Raw genomic sequence first — 26,479 nt, forward strand, 5'->3', positions numbered from 1 at the left:
TGCCAAGGCACTGAGGTGGAGAGGGTGATTGGAGCTAGTGCACCTTTGTGAAGACAAGTAGAGGGGGAGGGGGGAAGGAAGCTGAGTGAGCCAAAGGGATAACATTTCAAATGTAAATACAAAGAGTATCTAAATAAAATAAACAGTATTTCCACCTTAGTGGGCAGCCATCTTATCCTCTGTACCCCTGTCAGATTTGCCCCCCAAAGCATAGGGTCTGTCCCCTACCTATCTTTCTAGCCGGAGTGTTACACAGAAGCCTCTGTCCCAGGAAGCCTGGCTTTCCTGACCACCAGGAGCTACAACCTAGTTGTTTATTTCCAGGTTGAGTCTCCTCCAAGCCATTCCAAGTACCTGTTTTCCAAGATAGAGTTTTAAATGTACCCTTTCTTAACATATCATGATTCCGTCAATTGCAGGTGACAAGTGAGCTCTTGTGGGGCCTGGGTCAGCTGTCACCATGGGTATAAGTCCTGTATCATTTGTCTGTCAAGAAATAGAGAGGCCTCATGTTTGACTTAATGTGCCACACTGCTTTCTCAAGATCCCTAATATTTTTGAACAAGGGCCTTCAAGGTTCATTTTACTCTGGCTCCCAAAATTCCACCTGTGTCTACCAGGGACAAAGCTTGCATCACCCCCCCTATGCGGTTCCTCGGGCTACCCACATGGGGATCTTGAGCGTGTGAGTCTCCGAGGAGCTAGCTGTGCACAAAGGTATACAGCTCCCCTTCAGACGGGCCACCTCAGTCTATTAAAGATGCACCAGGCTGGCTTTAAACTAGGAAGCAAACAGGTCTTTTATCTCCCCTTAAACAATCATGTTTGTCAAGATAAGATACCGCTTGGGTTGGCCCTCATGGTCAAAGTCTGAACTGGACCGCAGGCTGCTACTTAGTGCTGGGGACAGCTGTCTTAGAGTCTGAGTGGGAACTGTGAGGTTTGACCGATTCCCCCAGACCATTCTGCACGCCCCACCCCCACCCCACTGCCATGGCTCCTGTCTCCATAACAGGCTAATTGTATTAGTAAAGAGAAGACACTGGTCTAGCGAGCAGGAAGAGCTGTCAGAGTTGTCTCCAACAGTGGATGTCTTCTTTATCTTATAGTCTAAGCTCTAAGGACACACAGAATATGTGCTCGATGATTTCACCCCGTCTACCATTGCTCTTTTCACACTGCTGCCCCTCAAAGACGGTGCATAATGGTGCGGACAATGAAATAAAATGTACCTAATGAGCCAGACTCACCAATATCAACACCAACATCTGGGCCAAGGCTCTTGTGTGTTCTCCCCAGTGAATGAACGCACACGGCTATCAGCTGAAACCCATTTTTATTTTCCATAAAATGGTGTGCACAGATAGCAGCTAGATAGTGACCGTTTCTAAGAATCTTGTGGTTCTGGAGTTATTAATACTGTTAAGATTAAACTTAGAATGTCTACAAAATATAACATTAAACTCACTGCCTACTTGAAACTAATATAAGGCTAGTATCCACTCAAATTGAGAGCTTCTCTGTGTCTATTGGATTAAAAGATTTTTTAAAAAATATTTTGACTTTTCCTTGTATCATCAATTTTTCTGTTATTGGGGCCAGCGAGAAGGCCCAGCAGGTAAAAGCACTAACTGACAGGTTCAAAGACCTAAGCTGGCTCCCTGGGACTTCCACACTCAAGCCACAAGCAAACGTGCATATGAGCATGAACAAAATAAATAAAAAGTGACAACATTTGCTTTAAAAAAGAAACAGAAAATTTGGTGAAGTATCCAAAAAAAAAAAAAAAAAAAAAAAATTCTAAGGAACTGGAGTAGTCACAATAGGCAGGTTAGGCAAGCAACTGCGTATTCGGAAAGACCGAGGCAAATGATAAAAGGCAAGAGAAAAAGATGCCAGAGAGAAAGATGCTAGACCTGAGCAGATGCGGGCAGCCAGTGTGAGTCACACGTGTGCTGGAAGCACCATGTAGTGGATCAGCAAGACATCAGTGATAGAACAGAGAACTGTAAGGTGATATTGACAAGCAGGCAGCCCACCAGTTATGACACTATTGATAACTGCTAGGACCTGTTAGAACACAACACTGGGGGTGGTAGGGCGAATGCTCTTAACCCCAGCACTTGGAAGGCAGAGGCAGAGGCAGAGGCAGAGGCAGAGGCAGAGGCAGAGGCAGAGGAAGATGGGTCTCTGTGAGTTCAAGGCCAGCCTGGTCTACCAAGCAAGTTCCAGGACAGCCAGGGCTACATGGAGAAACACTGCGTCAAGCACCTCCAATCCGAGAGAGAGAACACAGTAGTGCTTCAGGTGGTAGCGTTGGTCTTCAGAACAAATCCAGGGTGACCATCACTAGGCTGTAGACTGGGTGTTTGCTTTCCCCTAAAAGAAGATTGTAGAAATTTCTGTTCTGATGTGGTTGTGTTTAGAGGTGGATCCTTCGCTGTTTAGCTTAAGTTATTCACGAATAAGGTGAGTGCCTTTTATGAAAGAGGCCTGGGAGAAAATCCACTCACTTCTATAAGCCAGTAACAGATTCGGTAAGAAGATAGCGTGTAGAATCTCTTATAAGCATCATCTGTCAATAAAAAAAGCCAATGGCCAATGAGCGGAGGAAGAAAATAGGAGGTGGGACCTTGGCAGGAACAGAGAGGATTCTGGGAAATAGCATAGAAGAGAGAGGTGCCCAGAGGAGACACAAATCAGAGGTGGCTGAACTCAAACTAGAATCAAGAAGAGATTCGAGAGACGCTGAGGAAGAACAGGCTAGGACTGAAGGAGAGGTAACTAGCCACAGGGTAGACAGAATAGTTTGAATGGTTAAATAAGTTCTGAGCAAGTCAGGGAATGAGCCAAAGCTTATGGTCTAGGCATTTAATAATAAATACTTAGTCTTCTTTTCAGGGGCAGGGGCTGGGAGGAGAAACACACTTGACTTTTCTTAAACAGTAGCTGTATATGAATCAGGAAGCAAGGGTTACTAGATACTAAACCTGTCAGGGCCTTGGCTTTAGAGTCCCAGTCTCCTGAACTATATGAGAGATAAATGTTATTCATTAGTCAGATAACCCACAGCGTTCTGTTACAGCGACCTGACCAGACTATGACCAACATGGAGATTGTGGATCAAGATCCTCCTTGGAATATCTTTTATCCCACCGTTTTCCTAGTGCCCACAGATTCTCTCCAGGCATTGGAGTACAGAGGAGTCAAGATGAAGAAATACAAGTTCACAAAGGCACTGAGAGGCAGAGATATGCTTCAAGACTGTGGAGTGCAGGGCCTGACCATCTGCTCTGGGTTCAACACTCAGCAGTGGGATCCAGCTCTTTCTGATGACAGGTCTGAAGAAAAGAGCTCTCTGGGACAGGGGATGTAATTCACACTGTGGGGCAGCTAACCCATGGCTGTGATGGCAAATGTGCCCCCATCATGTATAGTTAGGGTTAGCATTAGCACTGACCTTCCACAACTGAGAACAAGAAGACAGGTGAGCCTTTACGTTTTAAATGTCACTCTCCCTATCCCATAGTTCATGCCATGACATGTGAACTAGCAAAATGTCCTCTGCCCCATGCTGGATATAGATGTGAGGTCTCATTCCAGTCTCTCCCCGATTGTCCAGTTGAAGCTGGATCCTAGGATACAACAGGGATCCTGTAAGCTAGTCTTAGTGTCACTTCCCTAATGGAATTCCAAACCCAGCGAAGCATTTATTGCGGACCAGACCCAGGTTTTTATTGTGAGCCAGCTCTCTGCCCACCATGTATACAGCCTGGTCGTTGTCATGTCCCTCCCACTCTTTCTCTGGTCCCTTCCAGGCCTGTTCAGGTCCTGACTATCCTTTTTAGACTCTAGACCCTCTGGCCGGTTCCTAGTCATGACCCAGTGTTTCTCAGATATCAGAATGAGCAGGGTGGGGGAGGGAGGGAGACTCGGACTGCAGCAAAGGTGGAAATCAACCAGCCTGGTTCCGTCAAGATGAAGCAGGCAGTACCTGTTTCCACACCGTCAGCTCGCCTAAGACCCTGGGGGAAACCTTACAGAACAGTAAGTCTCCTGCTTACCTCCTAACACTATCTGCTTTCCTTTTCTCCGGTGCTCCATCAAAGTTCTAGGGACATGTTTGGTTGATTGTCCCCTCCTTACTCTGCAGACTGAGGTTCAAAGAGAGCCACACCTGTAACCAAACCAGGGTACCAGGTCACTGCCTAATGAGGAACAGTCCCAGTTTATTTTCACGGTCACCAAGTCTCCAAGTGACTGTTCTTTTATAAGACGTCACAACCAAGGCAACTTAGAATAGGGAGTATTTCTTGGACTTATGGCTCCAGAGGCTTAGGAGCCCCAGTGGCAGGGACAGTTTGGTGGCAGGTGGCACACATGGCAGCTAGAAATAGAAGCTGAGAGTTTGAGGACCGAGGGTTCACATCTTGAACTACAGGCACAAAAGAGAGTCAACAAAGTTAGAATGGTACAGAGCTTTGAAACCTCAAAAACCCACCCACACCTGGAAGACATACTTCCTTCAACAAGGCCACCCTTTCTAAGCCTACCCACACAGACCATGAACTGAGTACCCAGCATTCAAATAAATGCCCATGTCTGGGGGAACATCTCATTCAGACCACAGTGAGACTCATTTTAACTTTAGCAAACTCATGACACGAGGTGGGAGAAGGAACTGGATAGACACTTCTCTTTCCATGTGTGGGATCTAGGCTGGTCTTCACAGTCAGACATACCCTTACCTGCCCAAGCCTCCAGCACCATTAACCCGATCACAGAGTCCACCAGTGTCCTTATCCCCGTGTTCCGAGTTCCTTTCACATCAGCCGATCTGTATTTAGTTGGACTCTGAGCTACTACAACGAATGCACAGACTAATTTTGACCAAAGGAAATAATCATTATAACGAATATATACCATTATATATATAATATATACCATTGGCATATACAGATATGTCAACTCTTTCTTTTTTTAGTTTAAAACTTATTAATCCATTGTATAGGATTACAAAGGTCAGTGTCCCCACCTTTTACCTTGCCCCAGAGACTGAAAACGTCAGGCTCGGTGGCACATTCCCTTATCTACTCTACCAGCCTGCTCTCTGCATTATCTGGCTGGCATTATCACGCCTTCAGCGGTTGAAAATATTTTACCTTAAAAGATGTTACCTTTGGAAACTGGTGTGGTGACAAACCTTTGATACCCATCACTTGAGAGGCTAGGACATAGTGTTTCTGACCAATTTAGATATAATGTGACAAAAGTAAAAATGTCCCCTAAACTGACAAAAACAGATAGTATATTAAGAAATTGTTCTGAAGCTGGGCATTGTGAGGCACATCTTTAGCCCCAGCATTTGGGAGGCAAACAGATCTCTGAGTTAGAAGCCAGCCTGTTCTACAGAGTGAGTTCCAGGACAGCTACAGAGAAACCCTGTCTCCAAAGAAAAAAAAAGGGGGGGGGTTGGGGAGAGTTGAGCCCAGCAGGGTAGTACACCCATTTAATTTCAGAATTTCAGAATCAGTTGGATCGTTTTTTTGAGTTTGAGGCCAGCCTCAGCTACATAGCACATTCTAACCCTGCCATAGATACATAGTTAGAACCTGTTCCAAATAAAATAAAATAAAATAAAGTAACAAAGATATTTCAACACAGACAGGAAAGATGGCTGAGCTGTTAAGAAAGCATTCTCTTTCAGAGGGCTGGAGTTTAGTTCCTCACAGCTGCCTTTACCTTGAGCTCCAAGAAATTCCAACTCTGTTTTCTGGTCTCTGAGAACACTGACATCCAAGTGGAAAATACACATACACACACACACACACACATACACACACACACACACACATACACACACACACACAGTTTTCAGTTTGGAGACAAGGAATCTCTACAATTTGCTGGATCCTATGCCGGATGCTTTAGAACTGTGATTTTCAATTCTGAATACTTCTGTTACATTGATGACTGTTTTTTTTTTTGTTTTTGTTTTTGTTTTTTTTTTTTGTTTTTTTTTTTCAGTTTTGTGGGGTTTGGGTTTTTTTTTTTTTTTTTAAGGCTGGCCAGGATCTACTTATGTAGACCAGGCTGGCCTCAAACCCACAGAGCTCCACCTGCCTCTGCCCCATCCCCCATGCTGGAAATTAAAGATGTGTACCACCATAAAGCAGTTTCATGTTTTTTTTTTTTTTTTTTTTTAAGAAAGAAAGAAGCTTCTGAAAGCAGTGACTTGTCCAACACCACACAGCTGGCAAGCGGCAGAACTGAGGCTTGAATACAGGTTCCTCCGCACACTATACCACTTACCGAAAAGAAGAAGAGCCAAACTGCATCTGTTTGTATCCATCCTGAGCTGGCCTTATACTGTGATCCACCTACTTTTGACTCTAGAGGGCCAGAAACTCTATTTTTGAGTCATTTCTGTTGATAAGAAGCCAAGCTGCATATGTCAGTGTTCTCCAGATTTAACATGACGGCCTGCACACAGGAGACAAAGCTAAGTCCTCTCACAGGGCAAAATGTGCTTGAGATGACCATCCTAAGTCAATGTCCCCTCACAGTGTACATATTCCTCAATGTCTGCTTGATGGGTCACAATAGCCATGAGGTCCACTCTTCTGCAGCCTTGGGAAGGCTTCACTGCCACCCCAAAACCCAAAGGAATGTCTGCCATGGAATAAATCACAACTCCCTGGTACTGAGATGTGTTTTCAGTGATTCGACCCAGATCGGATTTCAACGCATGGTTCCTAGACAATAAGCACTGTTCTGCTCCAGGCTTTACCCACACTTTATACTTGGCATAGGCTGCAAGGTAATCCAGAGCTGCAACGTGCAACCGCAACTTGTGGGTCTCAGTAAGTTTTCCAAAACATGTCTCCAGGGACACTGGCTCATCTCCGGAGACGTTGGCCGCCAGCTTCAGGACCATCTCACTCACAGTACACCCGGTTGTTGTGCAGCCAGAAACAGGAGCTATCCAGTTTGTCCAGGAGTTGTAGATTCTCTCCAATGTATTTTGCAATCTTCTCACACATTACACGGGTCTCTTCTTCAGTCAAAGGCCTCATTTTTCCCCCGGGATCCTCCAGACATGCCAACTCTTATGTGGATTACTATCTTGATGACTTTTCTATGCTATGGTAAAACACCATGATTAGGGCAACTTAACAAAGAAAGCATTTAATTTGTGGCTTACGGTTTCGGAGCATTAGAGTCCATGATGGCAGAATAAAGGCATGATGGCAGGAACCCACTGAGTGCTTACACCTTGATCCACAGTTGGAGGGAGGAAGGGAGGGGAGAAAGAGAGAGATACTTGGAGACATAGCATGAGTCTTTGAAACCTTCAAGTCCACCTCCTCCAACAAGGCCACACACACACACATACACTATATATATATATATGTTGGCTTTATAGTTGGAAAAAAGATACCAGTATTCTGGCCCACTGCAATTTGGGAAGTCTCCATCTATGCTCTTGGGACCTAGAACTCTGATGTTTTCCCCACTATCGTGAGCTGGGAGCCTCTGACACTGTGAGCTAAGATTATAGTGCTGAACAATGCAGAAAACCTATGCTGTGCTATCTTTCACGGTAACATGTGATGTGTGATATAGTGGGTTTCTTTATTTAAAAAAATGTACAATGTATTTCAATCATATTCTTTCTCCTTCCCAACTCTTCCCTAGAACCTCCTCACTCACCTACCCAATTTCATGTTGATTTAAAAAAAAAATTAAAAGAAGCAGGGCAGGGGTGGTGCACACATTTTATCCCAGAGCTTGGGACACATAGGCAAGCAGAGCTCTGTGATTTTGAGATCAGCCTGGTCTACAGAGTGAATTCCAGCACAGCCAAGGATATACAGAGGAACCATATCTTGAGAGAGAAAGAAAGAAAGAAAGAAAGAAAGAAAGAAAGAAAGAAAGGAGAAGGAGGAAGGAAGAAAGGAAGGAAGGAAGAAAGGAAGGAAAGAAAGAAAGAAAGAAAGAAAGAAAGAAAGAAAGAAAAGAAAGGAAGGAAGAAAAATAACAACAACAAAACCCAAATATGGTATAAGACAACAACAACAACAAAATCACACACACACACACACACACACACACACACACACACACACACACACACACAAATGGAGTCTCTTTTGTGTTGGCCAACTACTCCTGGGCAGCGAGTACAGTTGATACACCTGGTGACACTCCATTTGAGAAAATGTACTTTTATTTTTCCAGTGAGTATCAGTTGTAAATAGCTTCTTGGTTAGGCACGAGACTCCTTGTCCACTTCCCACCTCACCCCTGGGACCCCATTTGGCTTGAGCCTGTGTTGACCCTGTGCACCCTACCACTGTCTCTGCAAGTCTGTGTGCATGTCAGTCCTATTGTGTCTGGAAGACACTGTTGCCCCGGAGTTATCGCCACTTCTGGCTCTTACAATCTTTCCCTCTTCTCTTCCACATAGGTCCCTGAGCCTTGTGGGGAGGGATTCGACGAAGATGGCCATTTGGGGCTGAGTGCTTCCCAGTTACTCTCTCGATACTGTTCGGTTTCTTGTTAGTGTTCCACAGAGTTGTTTAAAAGTAGACTCAAGCAACTGTAGAGTTTCATTTCTGCATTTACAACTTCTGTCATTCCCCTTAGAGAGACTTTGTGAGACTTGTTCTGAGCTGGGTGTTGTGCTAGGGGTCAGGTATTCAGTGATTAGAGGCAGGGCCCAGCCTCTCCCCTTAACTTACAATCTAGTACAGTGTTTCTCTCACTGTGAGTCTTAACCCCTTTGGGGGGTCACGTCAGATATTTGTATTATGATTCATGTGGGAGGAGAAATCTGTGTGCTCACATTAAATTATGAACTGAGATGTTGTCAGAGACAAGGAAATTAGTACTGTAAGAACTATATTAACAGAACTTGGCTATTCCTAAGGCAGGAAAAGATTTCCCCCAAGGAATTGTAACTGCTATGACCCTGGAGAGCAGCTCCGGAGTGGGAGGTTGGCAGATGTGTAGATATGTGCAGGAGTGGGTGGTCCACTTTGGGGAGAGTGGTACATTACACAGAGGTACATTGTATGAAACTTCTTGGTCAACCTATCCTGTGTGAGTCCCAAGGACCAGTGAAAATAAAACCGTAAGGTGCCAACATTTGCACAGTTGCCTAGGTTACGTACCCATTACGCTGCACCTGGTCTTCTCAGTGGAAGGAAGTACCCTGGAGTGTGGATGAAGGCAACTAAAGCAATGAGCCCTAGGAGTGCTATGAATAGGAGTCAACATTAGGTTTACTCAATGGTTACATCAGTGCCTACATGCATGGACTTATGAAATAATGCATGACATTTATACTACCTCAACAACATAGGTCATTTCACTTGACTTTCTTTATATTGGTTTGCATTCATCGTCCTGAACTTGACAGCTTCAATTCTCTCACCCACAGCTCCATTAATGTACTGCTGACCAATAAAAATTTGCAGATATGTAAGATGGAAACTGTGATAACTTGACAGACATTGGGAATGCTTTCCTCAAGAAGCTAATTGACAGTCTTCCTTCACTATAGGTGTGGATCCTGTGCTAAGACCTCAGTTAGAGTTACCATAGTCATGAAGAGTCACCATGGCTAAGGTGAGGGTCATAAAATAGAGCATTTAAATGGGGGCTTGCTTTCAGTGTCAGAAGGTCAGTCTGTGATCACCATGGCAGGAAGCAGAAAGGCATGATATTGGAGTGGTAGCTGAGAGCTTTACATCCTGATCTGAAGGCAGCAGGAAGGAGGTCGAGAGGAGACAGACAGACACACATAGACACACAGACACACAGACACACACAGACACATGGATGGGGCGGGAGGGAGAGGGCTGGACTTGGTGTAGACTTTTGAAACCTGAAAACCATCCTCAGTGACACATGTTCCCCAACAAGGCCATACCTCCTAGCCCTTCCCAAACAGGTGCAACAACTAGGGACCAAACATCCAAACGTGTATAGAGAGATCATCTTGAATATTGTATGGATGCCTCACCTGTCAATTAAAAAGCCTATGGCCTATGGCTTAGGCAAAATAGTAAGAGGTGTGACATCGGGAAGGGAAAGAATTCTGGGAGAAAGGAGGCAAGGAGGGAAGCCTGGAAAGAAATGAGATGGACACATAGACACATGGTACCTGAGCACAGGTAACCAGCTACTTGACAAAATGTAAGTTGAAATAAATGGATATCTTTAGTTATGATATAGTCAGAGTAGAGCTTATCTATATGGCCAAGGTATTTGTAAATATAATCTGAGTCTGAGTCTTATTTCTGGGACTACGGGGCTGGGAAATAAAACCGACACACTCTCCCAGGTTCAGGAACTATAAAACCTGACTTTGTGTCTTCTGCCCAACTATTAGCAGTCAGCATCTTTATTTATCAATCAGGAATAACTTAGGAGCAAGGTCACATAGTATCACTTGGGTCTATGTGCAAACTCTTGTCTCTGGGGTAACAGGTCTTTAGAAACAAATATTAACATTAGAACAAGCAACATTAGGCCAACCCACTACACATATGAGCCTCTGGGGTCCATTCTCATTCAAAGCATCACTGCTGAGAATTCTGTCTTCAGAATGTATTTATCCTGCAGGAAAATTGATGATGAAGGGAAATGTCAAATTGTAAGTTTCTAGGTGTTTATGTGCTTAAAAGATTTTCCTTCATCCTCACTACTCCAGGACCCTGGTGATCTTCATTTTACTTTATTCCTAAGCATTCAACTTTCCTGGATTCCAAAAACAAACAAAAAAGATGAGATTATACATTACTTGTTCTGTCTTAATTCACTTGGCATAATTTCTCTAGCTAGTTATCCATTATCTTTGTTAGGGTTTCATTGCTGTGAAGAGACACCATGACTACAGCAACTCTTATAAAGGAAAGCATGGCAGCATGCAGCAGGCATGGTATTAAAGAAGGGTTCTACATCTTGATCCACAGGCAGCTGAAGGAGACTGTGTGCTGCACTGGGCATAGCTTGAGCATAGAAGACCTTAAAGCCCACCCCCAGAGTGACACACTTCCTTCAACAAGGCCACACCTCCTAATAGTGCTCCTCTGCCAGGGATGATTCTGATGCTTTGATGGGGATCTGCATGTGAACGCTGAAGGCCCTGTTCCCAGTTGGTTCTTTGTAGATCAATAAAGATGCTAGTGACCAATGAGCTGGAATAGGTGGGACTTCCAGTTTTCCTACAGGCAAGCCAGCAGACACAGGAGAGGAGAAAATATTCGCTGTGCTATGGAGGGAGAAAGAGCCACCAGCCATGCAAAATCTAGGGCAGAGTAGCCATTGTCTGATTCCCCCACTGGGTCTGGTGTAGCAGGCAGGAGATTAGAAACATAATTGAGCTGAGGAAAGAATTAGAGGTGCTGAGCTGGGAATGAAAAGAAGGGTGTGATAGCCGAGGAAGGCTTAGAAGAGCCTGGCCATTGTGCTAAAGCCTATCAAAAATAAGCTAGTGTGTTTGTGTGTGTGTGTGTGTGTGTGTGTGTGTGTGTGTGTGTGTGTGTGTGTTAGTTAGGGTTTTATTGCTGTGAACAGACACCATGACCAAGGCAAGTCTTATAAGGAGCTGGCTTACAGGTTCAGAGGTTCAGTCTAGTGTCATCAAGGTGAGAACATGGCAGCATCCAGGTAGGCTTGGTGCAGGAGGAGCTGAGAGTTGTACATCTTCATTCAAAGGAAGCTAGGAACAGACTGAGCATCCTCAGGCAGTTAGGAGGCATGTCTCCAAGCCCACCCCCAGAGTGACACACTTCCTCCAACAAGGCCACACCTTCTACTAGAGCCACTCCCTGGGCCAAGCATATGCAAACCATAACAGTGTGTGTCTTTCATCCGTGGATCCAAGGGGCTGGTGGCATGGTCCGCCTGGAGCTTACATTGGAGTAGTAGGAACTACATGCTACACTCCTTCCTATGGGCCAAGCATTCAAACACATGAGTCTATGGGGGGGGCATTCCTATTCAAACCCTCACAGCCACATTGTCACCAATGATAAAACATGCTTGTTTGTTTGTTTGTTTAAATATCTATCAATAGATGATAGATATTTGGATGGTTCCGGGTCTTTTGAAAGTATAAATTGCTATGAACATAGAAACACAAATTTCTCTTTGGGGTGTGAATATAACTTCCTTTGGAAACACGCACGGAAATGAGATTATTGGGCCTTCTAGTCTTACAGTTTTTGAGGAATCCCCACACAGACCATCAGTTTTTCATGGTTAAATCAAAAAGAGTGAAACCAGGCATACATTAATCATTCAAGTGGTGTCCCAGCATCTTGTAACAGTTACCCAGACCTGAAATCACTGGGGGGAGGGCTTCATTCTAAGTGGTTTCAGTCCAAGGTCAGTTGACTTTGTTGCTGTGGGCCTGTGATAGGGTGGAACGTCAGCAATAGACAGGCATGGCTGCTCACTCACCGCGACCAGGAAGCAGGTAAGATACAACCTTGCCTTTTCTTTATCTCATGCTGATATTGCCTCTGTAAACAAGGTGAGCATTCCTAAGCCCACATTATTTTCTCCAAGAATTGTAGCAAGCACTGGCCCCACAAAGGCAGTAGAAGAAAGGTAAGGATTCTTTGTATGCTGAGGGTAAGCCCTGTTAGGATAGGAAACAGTGGCTACGGTGGGCAGACTAAGCCTATTCCCACAGAAGACTAAAACTACAAACTGACTGGGAGCCCAGCTGCAGATCTGAGAGCCAAGAGGCCCAGTTCTAAGCTGATTTTGTCCCAAAGACAACATAATCACGAGCTTTTATTTAAAACAAAACAAAACAAAACAAAAAAACAAAAACAAACAAAAAAAAAAAAACCAAGTATAAGCCTCAAGAACATGCCTTTAGCCACCTGCTTCTTTCAGCAAGGCCCCACCTCTAGAAATTTCTACTTCAAAATGCCATTAGATTATGAATCCATCAATAGGTTAATCTATTTGTTAGTTTGGCTCAGCAGGCTCAGGATCACCCAATCACCTATTCCACAACAGGAAGTCAAGCCTTTAACACCCGAGCTTTGGGGAGACACTTCCTATTTGTAATGAGAAGGAAAGCCTGGACCTAGAAGCAGGTATAGAAAGACAGGCTGTCTTCCCAGCTGTGACCCTCTGACTTCACATCTTCCTATCAAAACATGCACTGTGGAATTGCTGCAAGAGGTATATATACCTCTTGAAAGAATACGGACAATTCATTATTTCTAGTGTTCTCTATAACCGGTTGAGGTTTCTCCGTGTTCCCCAGGTTCCCAAATAATTACCCAGAAGGTTAATTTTTAATAAATGCCTAGGTGCTAAATTTTCCCCACAACTAGCTTGTAATTAACCAGTTTCTTCTGTCCTAAGTCTGCCATGTATCTGGTGACCTCTCCTCAGTTTCATACCTCTGATTTCCTCAGCTTCTCCATGGCAAATCCTCCTTGCCTCTTTCCCCAAGTTCCTCTCTCTCTGCCGGATGTCCCACCTTCTAATCCTGCCTCTGCTTATTGGTCATCAGATTTTTATTGACAGGTGATGCTTTTACACAATGCACAAGAGATTATCCCTACAGTTCCTTGAGTTCAAATATTGGCATTTTTCATAGCAAAAGAATTGAGTGGCTTTACTTGTTTAAGTAAACATATTTAAAACAAGTTTTCACTTGTTGATCAAGTTAATAAATGAGTTATTCGCTTATTAAAACATGGACTTTGAATGGGGCTGGGGAGATGATGGTGGTTAAGGGCACTTGCTGCTGACCCTGAGGCTCCAGGTTTGATTTCCACAGATGATAGTTCACAACCATCTAGAGCATCACTGCCGGGATCCCATACCCTCCTCTGACACTTGTACACAGTAAATTAAATTTTCATATAAGCATATGCTTTAAAAGTAATTTTAGCATCACTTCTTAGCCTTTTGGCTAAGATCAAGTGTAGTATCTGTTCTTATCAGTTTAATATCTGATACATCCTCTATCCGAGGACAATATATTAAATGGATCTTTGGAACTAGGAGCTTACTCCGTCCACTCCACGCATCAACCTGGTATTGCAGTACCTCCGGGAACAATGCACCCCCTCGGGGGAATAAAAAATAATAATTTTAGCGTCCCCAATATGATCTGATTAAACCTTCTAAAACTTTCTAGACTTATACAATACTTCTATACTTTTCACACATGTGGATTGTATTATACTTAATATTTTTTTTCATGTTTGGCAATACTCTTAAAATACTGTTTGTCCTTGATATACAGGGTGATGGGTCCCAGACTCCCAGGGGCTATAAACTCTGTTCAATTCCATTCACAAAAATGGGCACAACCTGCCCGTAGAACTTTAATGCAGCTTCCCATATGTTTTGAACCATCTATAGTGCAACTGGTAGGCAGATAAATATGTTATTTTATGTTGTTTAGAAAATAATTCACTAGCAATGCATATACATATTTTCAATCTGAAACTGGCTGAATCCAAGGATGGGAATGTGTAAGTACAAAAGATTAATTGTATTGGGATTATATAAGCCTCCTAGAACATACGATTGTATAATTGTGTCTTACTCGGACAGTCCTATTAACAAGTACATAGATGTTTCCCATTTGGGCTTACAACGCTTTGATAAAAATATCTTTGCTAACTTGTCCAAGTCTGGAGGGAGGTTTCCATCCTAGAAGGGGCTGTTCCCCAGGGTATGGTTACTTTCAATTGTAATATTATCAAATCAGTTATTTGAGCCATGATCTGTTTGTTATTGTAAATAGTTCGATAATAACTTCCTGAAAGGGTTCAATGGGACGGGGGCTTCCAATCTAGTAAACAGAAAGAAGACTCTCAATGGCTTTCCTTTTCCTGAGCCTGGACTGCCCAGATGGCTCAGCTGATAAGGACACAGGCAGCTCAGTCTCAGTTTGAGCCCCAGGACCTACATGGTGGAAGAAGAGAATAAACTCCTACAAGTTGTCCTCTGATCTCAACATACCTGCTGTGTGCATGTCCACACCCACAACTTGTGTGTGTGTGTGTGTTAGTTTCTGTTGAGGTGATAAAACACCATGATTAGCAACTTGGTGAGGAATGAGTTTATTTTGCTTACACAGACTCCATCATGGAAGGAAACAGGGGCAGAAACTCAGGGCAGGAACCTGAAGGCAGGAACTGATAGAGGCCAGAGAGGAACACGGCTTACTGATTTGCTCCCACAGCAACAAGGACCACCAAGGGCAGATGTGGCACTCTCCAACTGAGCTAGGCCTTCACACACCTTTCATTAATCAAGAAAAATATACCACAAGGATGTCTGAAGGCCAATCTGGTGGGGACATTTCCCCCTTACTTCCAACCTGACTCTAGCTTTTGTCAACTAGACATGAAACTAGTCAGCCAGACACACACCCATACTCCCCTACACAAGAATATTTTCCTGCCTGTCTATAGCATTGACCATGAGCTCAACGCACAAACACTCACAGAAAACTCTGTATTACTACTTAAACACTATTACTGGCTGTAACTTGAAATTTCTCTGGGCAGTAAAAAAAAAAATTTTTTTTTTCCAGTGCTGGGGAGCAAATACAAGGACTCATACATATTCATCATTCATTCTGCCACCCCCAGTTCCAGAAGCCACAAATTTGACAGTAAATTTAAATACCAGCTTCCTGGGATAATAGAGTCCGTTTTATTTGTTTAGAAGAGACATCCTTATTATAAACAAATGTATTAAACTATTGCACCGATTAAGGCAAATCTTCCAGTCTAATCTTTTGTGAAGGGTTTATTGATCAATTTAAAACCAACCATTCGTTTGTTAATAAAACCCATAGAGATCCAACAGTGGACAAACTATTCTCAATTAAAGATGTTATAACTGGGACTTCTCTTTTAACTTAAGGAAACCTGTTGCGCCCTCAAACCTCTTGAGGCATTTTTAAATGACCCAAAGGGCAGAAGGGGGTCATTTCAGGTGGAGTCCCCAAGCGTCCAGGCCCAGAAGCCCAGGCCAGATCTCAGCTTTGGAGAAACTCCACGCAGGAGGCAGGATCTCCCAGCCTGGGAGCAGGAAGCCATTGCTCGGCCCGGGCTGGCCAGTCTGTGTGGCGCTCGCGGTAGTCACCCCCAAGCACCCCGACCCCTCAGTAGCCTCGCCGTGGGCCCGGGATCCCAGTCGGGTGTCTCCCGTCAGCACCCAGGGATCGCGGTCCTCCCGCTCGCAGTGAGCCCGGCCTGAGGCGCAGCCCCCCTCGGCGCCCCGAAAACGGCTCGGCGGAGGCGACCAGGCCGCGACCCCGGCGCCCGTCCGACCCCGCAGCCGCCGCTCCAGCCAGGGCCTCGCACTCGGAGCCGCGAGCGGCGGGGTCGGGGCGGAGGCCGGGGCGGGCTAGGAGGCCGGGCTGCGGCCGAGGCCCCAGGCGCGCTTCCGCCGCGCACGCCGCGGTCCATGGGAGGCTTGGCCGGCGGGGGCGGGGGCCGCGCAGCCGGGGACTTTCAGGAACTGCAGACGCGGGCGGCGGCGGGAGTCGCGGAGCCGCGGGGGCCGGAGCGCCGAGAGCAGGGCTGAGACGGAGCCGCCGCCGCGCCGGGCCGGGCCGCAGCCGCCGAACCGCAGCCGGAGCCGTCCTGCCCGCCCGCCTAGGGCCGAAGCTCCGCAGCGCGGGACAGCAGCCAGCCCGCCGGGGCCGGGGAACCGCCCGCCATGGCCACCAAGGTGAGGGGCGCGCGGCGCAGGCCAGACCGGCCGTTCGGCTCCGTAGCGAGGCCGAAGAGCCCGGGCGCGTCGCTCGCGAGTTCCCCTCACTCCCCACCCCGCGACCTCGGGCACCGGAGCGGGGTCACGCCGAGCGCTGGGGTCCGCTCCCCCGGGGCGACGGCGGCTCCGCGAAGTTTGCGTCCCAGCAGCCCCGGAGCCGCGGGCCACTCGGACGCTGCCGCTCCGCGCGGCGCCTGTCGCCTGCCTCCCTCCTCCGGAGGGCAGCCCCGCGCGCGAGGGGGCCGAGCCGAGCCGAGCCGTGCGGGGAGGACGCTGCAGCCTCCGGGAGTCCCGCTCCCTCCGCGCCCACTGCCTTCCAGTCTCATTTTTTTTCTCCCCTTTTGTTTTTGCTGGTTTTTTCGGTTTGAATGGGACGTTTTCGGAGTGAATAAAGTATCAAGAGGGAAATGACTGTGCTGTTAGATTACGTGTTTGCCGGCAGGAGGGGGAAAAAAAAGAGAGAAAAGAAAACATAAAAGGCCCAGGCCTCAACTGTTTAGTGGAACTTTGGTTCCTGCTTGGTAAATGGCCAGGAGTCTTGGTTTGCTTATTTATTTATTTATTTTTTTTGTGACTGTTTGTGAAATTAGCGGTGCATTTTTGCTATCTTGAGTCTGCAAAAAACAAGCCAAAAAATATTAGTTTCTCCAGTTCCCTTTTCTTGTGCGGTTTCAGTAGTAACTTGGGAATGAAATAGCCACCGGGAAACGCCTTCGCCTTGGGATTGAGGACCCGGGGTGGGAAGCACCATCATCCGTGACCCTCTGATAGATGAGTGGGCAGCAGGCTGACTTGTAACTCGGAGCTTTGATTATGTCACCTTTACAAACAATCAGCATGTCTTTCCCATAGTTATTTTTGAAATATCTAAGCTACTTCTGGTTTGATGAAAGCATGGGCGTTTGTAGAAGGTAATTTTTTAAAGTGTTAAGGAATTTGGAAGATCAGACATACCTGATTTCATTTGGCCTATTGAGGTTGGGGCCCAGAGAAATTCAGTGTCCTGAATCTTTCTAGGTGTGTTGTTTATACACAAGTGAAGCTTTTTCAGGAACCCACTGCTGCTGTTGAAATAATTGCCTTGTTAGTGTATCTGAGCAGTTGTTGCTTGGTTTTATTAGAACTGAAACCACTACCCACCTTTTCAATATACTTATTTTGTGACAACCTTTGTTGGAGATAAAACCTAATTCAAGCATAAGATTTCTATAAAAATCTGATTTTTGAGGTTTGTTGCCAAGACGTTTCAGAAATCGAAAACCCGATTACAGAGCTCTGTTGCAGTCTTGACAGTGGTTTCTGACATAGACCCTATTTTGTAGAGGTCGGTTTTTGTAGTATTTGTACGGATCTGAGGTTCACATGCCTACTTTGACTTAGCAACTAATGCATGTATCCAAGCACAGTAGAAAGTTTTATTTGATGGCCCAGCCTTATGTTTCCAGTGAATGCAGCCGTCCTTGTACTGGAGTTTAATTGAGTTGTGTGTCCTCACTGCACACAGGCCTCACAACTGTGTAAGCACTTCCTACTTCGTTATCTGCTTCTGAAGGCAAATTCCAATTCTCCTGGCTGTCGCTGCCTTTCCCTGCTTTGTAATCACAGTTCCAGGTGGCGCCCTTCCCCACGTGGACCAGATGACCAACCACTGGCCTCTCAAGTGAGGGGCTGGCTGGGAAAGCCTCATCAAAGGGAACTCTTGTGCAGTTTTCTCGTTCTCCTGTGCCCAGATGGTTCTGTGTCAAAGCAAAGCTCAGTTTTGGGTTGGTCTCGAGTAAAGTGGTCCTTGTTGCTTGCTAGCCCAGCACACACCTCTTCCCTTCCCCCACAGGTAGAGTTGGATTTCTTCCCTTCCTTTAACCCGGTTGGTAGATGTAGATGGTCTGGTGTATTTAGCAAGACGGTGATGATGGACCCAGTAACACTTAAGCCCAAGTGGTGTTCGGGCTTTTGCTGTGAGAGCCAAGTGTTGAGCGTATCACCTGGGCCTTTGAGGTAGGGTTGGGATCGCCTTAGCACTTATGGGAGAATGGTTTTAATTCTCCTCAGATGCAGTCTTTGTCTAAACCGTTCTTACGGTATTTTCTTGAGTATGCATTTATCTCTGAAGTCACATGATTTTTTTGTTTTGAAAAATACTTTATGTGTATGCCTGTTTTGTCCACGTGTCTGTGTGCCACGTGCATCCCCGGTGTCCCAGGAAGAGGACATTGGATCCCCTGGAACTGGAGTTAACTGGCAGTTGTAAGTAGCCATGTGGATGCTGGGAACCGAATCCTGTTCCCCTGGAAGAGCAGTGGTGCTCTTAACCACAGGCCCTCTCGCTAGCCCTGAATTCTCATGACTTTTAAGAGCTCTTGGTAGAATCATAATAGGAAAAAAGAATCTTCTAGAACTTTAATTGGGCAGTTCTTCATTGCTAAAGACAATTGCTCAGTAACTACAGGCTTTAAAGGGATCATCAGGGTTTTGTTTCTAATCTTCCCTCCGTCAAATGCTGAGCTAGTTCATACTCTGCTTAGAGTCCAGTTGTGTCTCAGCAACCGGTGACAGGCCTTGAGTGTTTCAGCCTTGACCTGTCTTAGAGGTTTCCTAAGATTATGCTCTGACGTAATCCTGAAATGAACTTGAGTAAATGAGTTTATCTAAAGGATCAGGCCTTGAGAATTATCTGTGTCTGTAAACATGGGGACATAAAATAATTCACAGTAGGTGATCTATATCTGTGTGATTAGCTGTAAATTCCATATCAGGATTAGCATTTGCTAATTGATTTGGAGGATCCTTTTGGTATTACATTTTATAGCAGTAAGAAAATTCTTGGGGTGCCTAATCCCTCTCCTTTCAGGGTCCCTTTTCAGATATAGTATCTGACATTATACGTGTGTTTGGGTGGATTAAATGAGTGTGGAACTTGAGAAGTCAGGTTAGGAAATGAGGCTCTGTGCTGGACTAGTTTCATGAGGACAGTTTGGAAGCAACTTTGCAATCTCTTCTAAGCAAACACTCCTCATTTGAATAGTAGAAACTCCTCTCTGAAGCTTCTGAAGAACTGAGTTCAGGGCTTCAGGGATGGGCTCAGATGGTAAAGTGCACATCTGTGGGGACCCGAGTTCCAGAATCCAGGTGAAAAAAGCTGAGTGTGGGCGCCTTAGTTATGGCCCTGGGAAGGCCTGACCTGGACCCACTGGTCAGGCAGCCTGACCTAACCTTGAGTCAGCTAGCGACAGGTTCACTGAAAATATGACTGGCAGCAGGAAGAGTGACCCCTGTGACCTCTGGCCTCTTGGCCTCTACACACACGTGTGGGAGCACATACAAATTAAGACTTGTTTTCTAGTTTTTTGGAAGGTGGGGTTGTTTTGGTTTTTGAGACAGGGTCTCACTGTGTAGCCCTCACTGGCCAGGCACTTACTCTGTAAATCGAGTTGACTGCTAACACCCAGATATCTATGGGCTTCTGCTTCCTCAGTGCTGGAATTAAAGGCATGTGCTACCACACCTAGCTGGTTTTTACAATTTTAAAAATAGTATAGAGGGTGCTCCCAATCACTTCTGTGTATGAGTAGTGAAAGAAAAGTCTTTTTATAAAAAAAGATTTATTTACTTATTTTATGCATATGAGTACACTGTAGCTCTCTCTTCAGACACGCCAGAAGAGGGCATCAGATCCTGTTACAGATGGTTGTGAACCACCATAAGGTTGCTAGGAATTGAACCCAGGACCTTTGGAAGAGCAGTCAGTGCTCTTAACCACTGAGCCATCTTTCTAGCCTGTGAAAGAAAAGTCTTATAACGACAGAAATATGAAATGATTTTTAACAAAGGAGGAAGAGATTAGAAAGTGTAACAGTTTTGCAAAAATGGTTTTTACTATGTCTTGCCTTTATATTAATCAACTATTATTTATATTAAATAATAGCTTGGCTTTAACTGCTTAAAACTTGGTAGCTTTCAATAGGGTTTAGTGGTGTCAGCTTGTAACCCTAGTTCTAGGGAAGTAGAGACAGGGAGATCCAAGTTCAAGGCCAGTCTGGGCTCTGTACTGAGACCCTGTGAAGCAAGACCTATAGGTGTGCATTGGTGTTCCTCCTTCTTGGATTGCTGTCCTTTGAGCCTTTTCTGTGCTTGTGAGGTCTCAGCCCAGTCTTAGCCCAGAGCATCACTTGCAGAAGCCTCTTATGCCACGCCCTGACATCCTTCTCAACCTGCCAATTACGTGTGCTTCCATGACTGGTGCCTCCTTGAGGATGCTGTGGGCCCCTGGGGTTTGCAGTCGTGTGTTTGCTTACCTTTGTATCCCCAGCGACAGTTTGGCGGAGCACCTGATGTTCTACTGAACACCATACAGTATACATTGTAATGTGTAATAACTCACACATTATGGCTTTAAGAGAGTAGTTCATCTCCAACTGTAAGTTAACAACTGTTCTGTAAATATGCATGCACAATGCAGAAATTTTAACAGCTTAGGTATTAGTAATGTTTTGAAATATAATTGATCTACTCATGATTTCATGAAAAATTTGTTTCTTAGCTGGACGCAAGCACCACACTTTGAGACTCCAAAAGTTTTCGGTAGCCTATGGGCTGTCAGCTTTACGCATGGCTTCCAAATGTTGGAGATTTTCCTGCTATCTTTTTGATGATTACTTCTAATTAGATAGCATTGACCAGGGAATCTGATTGACAAACCAGTACCGGAGCTAGAAATTTGCTGAGACTAAGCTTATACTTAGGAAGTGGTTCCGTCAGTATATTCTCTCTGTGCAGAAAGGGTCTATCAGTTCTCTGTATGTACATAGTCAGTGTATGTCCACTAGGTTGACCTTGTTAAATATGCTGAATACATCTACATCCTCTCTGATTCATTGTCGGTAGTCTGTGGAAATACTAAAATGGTGGGCTTTTGCCGAAGAGGAGATAAACTGATTTTAAGAGTCAGAGGACTGGGAGCCTCTGCGATCTAGTGTCTTCTAGACTTACCTATGACATCTCAACAATGTGGTTGCATAAACAAAACCTGCATGATGACCTCACCAGTCAACATACCAGTGGGGATGGAAATCTCATCCAGCCCCACCCGCAGTGAAGAACTCTGGCATCCAGTGGCTACTGAGGGATGAGAATCCAGGACTCTCTAGGGACAAGACCCTTGCCAGGTTATTCAGGCACAAGTGGTCAACTCTAAACACATGTACATATGAGCAACAGTCAATGTACTGAGGTGTTGTATGTGAGTGTGTGTGCCTCTGTGTGTCCACATGTGTGTCTCTCTCTTTGTGTGTATGTGTGTGCACATGTGTCTGTGCTCACATCAGTAACACTGACATCACAGAGGTTGAGGTTGAGTCCATGAAAGTGGCTGGGGTGTGGAAAAGAGGGGGATGGATGAAAATGTTATAAATATAGCATGCTATGTGCAGAATCCTAGAAAAAAATTATAAAAGATTAACTTTAGATATTAAACAAAGAATAAATACAAGGGTATCCTCAGTTTCTCTAAGCTTAATAGTATCTTTCTGATGAATTAAATTTTTTCATCTTTATGAAGTGGCCTCTATTACTAGTGATTCATGATTCAGGTTTTTTGTTGTTGTTTTGTGTAAACTTATTTCTTCTAATCGGTGTATGCCTCTAGTTCCAGCACTTGGGAGACAGAGGCAGGCAGATCTCTGTGAGTTCAAGGCCAGCCTGGTCTACAGGGCTAGTTCAGGATAGCAAAGGCTATACCAGGAATCCTGTTTCAAAAAACCAAAACCAAAAACAACAAAAAAAAAAAACCCTGTCTTCTTCCACTGCGAATCTGACCTTGTTAGCTTCCATTGGTAAATACTGACTGAGGTGTATCTTTCCATCCAGACTGTCTTTGAGGCTGCTCCTGTTATGTTTGCTGTAATTTACCAATTTCTGGCTATCAAGGGTGGGGGTTAGGGGATTGGGAGCTACACCTGCCTCTCCTAATCCCTAGGATGTTTGTGTTACCTGTCTCCCCCCACCCCCAGCTCTCCAGTGGAGAATGTTAGTCTATTAGTATCTCTAAGTTAAAGTCTGAGACCAGTCAATATCATACTCCTTTTCTGAATTTAAAAACCCTAAAGATGCATAACTGCAGTAATTTCCCCAGTACGGTCAGTCCTTACTTAGTGTTAAATAAAATAGAGATGTTATAATGCAATGTGTAGAGTTAATTTAGGTGTGATTCCTTTGTACCCTATCTTTGTATACTAAATTTTCTTATATTTAAGTCCTTTGCCTAGGCCTCGGGAGTGCTGGGATTAAAGGTGTGCACCACCACACCCAGCTGTGGTCCTTTCTTAGGGTAGTTTTTCCTCTTACTTAAAGTAAATTGGAATTCTCATTAAAGAGGCTTTGTTATTGATAACCTGGGAAATATATTTTCCCTGTCCATCGAAGATGGCTTTGTAGGTGTGAGTTCTAGACTAACAGTGTTTGCTCAGCACAGGGAGCCGCATTCCTCAGCTTCCAGGGTCCCCACTGAGCCCCCACTGGTAACAGTTGTTTCTCAGCACCCTGCATCTCTCACAGGGTTCTTTGCCACTGTGGTGTCAGTGAGGATTTGTATGCATAGCCTGGGGCTCATGAGGTGTCGTGAGTTGTGTTCTAGTTTTCCAAGTCCTATTTGGTTCAGTTTAGTTCTACTTGGCTGTTCTTTAATGTCCGATTCGTTACTCAGTTGTCCAAGTTTCTGATCTGTTTTATTGGTTGGATAACAGAAGCCAAACTCAGGGTCTTTCTGCTCATCCTTCTTCCGGGTCTTGGTTTTCTTGTGCGTTTTGCTATTGTTTTTCTCCTTGGAACTTAACCTGAGTATATTCTGATCCTTACACTACAGTTGTGTTTCTCTGGAGTGAGTTGTGAACGTGTGCTTGTCTGTCCCCGTTCCCTGGAGAGAGACCTCCTCCTAGTCACCTCTCTCCATCTGCTTCCTTTTGCTTGTTTTTCCAGCCATGCCAGACAGCTCTCAGGAGACATTCCCTCTTTTGCCCTGCCCCACACCTGGGCAAGCCCTCTCCTCGCTGTCCCCTTCTGTGTCTGTCCCTCTGGGGTCCTGCTGCAGCCTCATTATCACCGCTGGACTTTTCTCTCTTACTTCCCTGACTCCCTCACGCCCAAGTGCAACTCAGGCCATGTGTACAGGCTGGGATTCTGGCACGTGCCCCTCTCGGGGCTTTTTCTGTGTTTACTCCCTTTTGGAGTTTTCCAGAGCGGTTCCTTTGTGCTGACTCAGCAGCGTATCTTCTAGGCCACGTGATTGCTTTCTGCTTGAAATTTTTACTGCACTTTGTTGTTCGTGCTGGACTAGAGCCAAGTCCGAGTGTCCTGGAAGCACTCTGGAGCGTGAAGAAAGCGTAACGTGCACACAAGCTGTGTAAATCCCATCTTTGGGGATGTTTGTGTAAACATTTTGGATGAAATGAGTTACTGCCAAGCTTCCAAAATTGTACATAGTGTACATTTCCCAACTTCCTAGTTGGTATTTTATTTTTACTCATGGTCATTAAAACCAAGATATATGTGCTTGCTTTGGCAACACATATACTAAAATTGGAACCCTGCAGAGATTATCACAGTCCTGTAAAAGGATGACATAAAAATTTGTGAAGTGTTGAAAAAAAAACCATGATATTTTACCCTTCCCACTCGTTTTTAGACATAAATTTAGTATCTGTAAATTATTTAGACATTATAAATATAGTTGACTCGATTCTTGTGATTTGTCTTAATATCTGGATATTGAGTCACAGAGTCTTCATTACATGAAAAGGCAGGACTCACAGGGTCACAGGTTTTCTGTGCTTCCAGGTGAGGAACAGCATTAGTGATGAGGTGTGTGGTTCTCTGTTAAAGTGCTCTGTAACAAAACACCCTGCCCTGCAGGACCAGATGCATTTCAGGTGTCGAGTCTCCCTGGCTGGGCTCTAAAGTTGTATTCGGTACTTGTCGTATTAGGCCATGTTTAGGACCCGGTGAAGAACACGTGCTGGACAAATAGTCTAATGTCCTGGCTTCCAGATCCCCAGTTACAGAACAGGGTTTCCGAATGGATAGTTAGTCTTCCTTCAGTTCTCAGGTTAGCAGTTTCCTCAAATGATGTTTTTATACAGTGCTTGGTTTGCGGTACTTAGAACTTGTTCTAGGGACACACTTCTCAGCCGGAGGATTTTCAGATCTTTAAATCATTATTTAAGACCATATCTTCTTTCCTTTTTCAGTATTGTTGTTCAAATGTGTATAATCCATGCTAATACATGGACTCACTTAAAAATACTGTTTCTTTTGTTGTTGTTGCCCCTATGATAAAATGCCCTGACAGAAGCCATTGAAGATTTCTTTCAGCTCATAGTTCATGACAGCAGAGTTAAAGGCACAGGAACTTGAAGCAAATGGTCACATTCCATCTATAATGAGAGAGATTAATGAAATAGATTAATGCTTGTGCGTCTTTCTCCTTTTTATACAATCTTACACCCCAGCCTAGGGAATGGTGCCAGCCACAGTGGGCAGGTCTTCCCACCTATCAATATATTATCAATATAATTCCCCACAGACATGCCCAAAGGCTAAAACCCTCACTAAGATCATTTCTCACAGGTATTCTCAGAGGCTTGTCTGCTAGGTGATTATAGATCCTGCAAGCTGACAATCATTACAAACCGTTACAAATACTAATGAGCTCATACTACCTTTCTGGATGAAGTGTTTCTCAGTGAGTTGTACTTTCACATAATGTTGCTGTATGAGATGGCAGTGTGCATGAGAGAGACGGCAGTGTGTCTGTGAGAGAGATGGCAGTGTGTGTGTGTGTGTATGTGTGTGCATGAGACAGAGATGGTGGTATGTTCATGGAGTGAACTTTGAGACTGTTGCCAGTTCATGAAAGCTTGAGATTTCCTTTGAACTTTATATTGAATGGGGGGGGGGGAGAAAGAAATGCCCTCAGAATGGAGCAAACTACTAACCATGTGACGTAGTAGAGCAATGGCCGACTAGCATAGAGCTGAGGAACCTGGGTTCAGATCCCTTAGGAGTCTAGTTAGCATGCTGCAGGAAATCCTTGAGGCTCACTTTCCTCCTCTGCAAAGTGCACAAGGCTGAGTGGATTCAGTATGAATTCTGCACAGTTCACAATGGCAAAATAAAGAAGTATATTGGTAAGTAAAATTACTTTTTTTCAATGTACAACAGATTTTGTCCTGTTTGCCTCAGAAAAGTTGAACTGTAATCTGTTCGTCCCTAGGGTTGATCATAGACCTGAGGGTTGAAGGTCTTTACATGTGGGGTGCTCACAGGTGGCCATGAAAGTACAACCTTGTTTTGCCCCCAGTCCCCTCAACACTCGAGGGCTTTGCTCTTTAGTTTGTGCTCCTTGAGCTGAGAGTTCAGTCTACCTGCCCTCTGTATTCGAGGGCATGGAGCCATTGTTCGGTTCCATGCTGTGTGGGGCATGCAGATCTCTGCATGGCTTGATACTTTCTGAGCTATCTATCTACCATGTGTCCCTTTGGGTGCTAGAGGCCAGCTGCAGACTCTCCAGGACTACTCACCATTGTGTCTGGACTCTTGTCGGTTTTCCACTGCCTTTGCTCAGAGCCCCACGTCCCTTTCCTGCCTTTATTTCTATAGGAGGCAGAGAGAAGGGTGCTCCCCCCCCCCCCACTTCTCTCAGAAGTCT

General features: G+C 44.9%; 1 protein-coding gene and 1 pseudogene across 2 annotated transcripts in view; one reads left to right on the forward strand and one right to left on the reverse strand.

Moving 5' to 3' along the window:
* Nucleotides 1-6,544: 6,544 nt before the first annotated feature.
* On the reverse strand, nucleotides 6,545-7,076 carry LOC308439665 (60S ribosome subunit biogenesis protein NIP7 homolog; annotated as a pseudogene). Its single transcript has one exon. The product of its transcript is annotated as a 60S ribosome subunit biogenesis protein NIP7 homolog (transcript).
* Nucleotides 7,077-15,909: 8,833 nt separating this feature from the next.
* SNX9 (sorting nexin 9) overlaps nucleotides 15,910-26,479 on the forward strand; it is a 75,872-nt gene continuing 65,302 nt past the window's right edge. The window contains 3 exon segments of the mRNA XM_080941984.1: nucleotides 15,910-16,528; nucleotides 16,531-16,712; nucleotides 16,714-16,740. Coding sequence (XP_080798110.1) covers nucleotides 16,474-16,528; nucleotides 16,531-16,712; nucleotides 16,714-16,740 — 264 coding nt within the window. The 5' untranslated portion in view covers nucleotides 15,910-16,473.

Source organism: Micromys minutus, assembly GCF_963924665.1.
Source record: "Micromys minutus genome assembly, chromosome: 30".
NCBI lineage: Eukaryota > Metazoa > Chordata > Mammalia > Rodentia > Muridae > Micromys > Micromys minutus.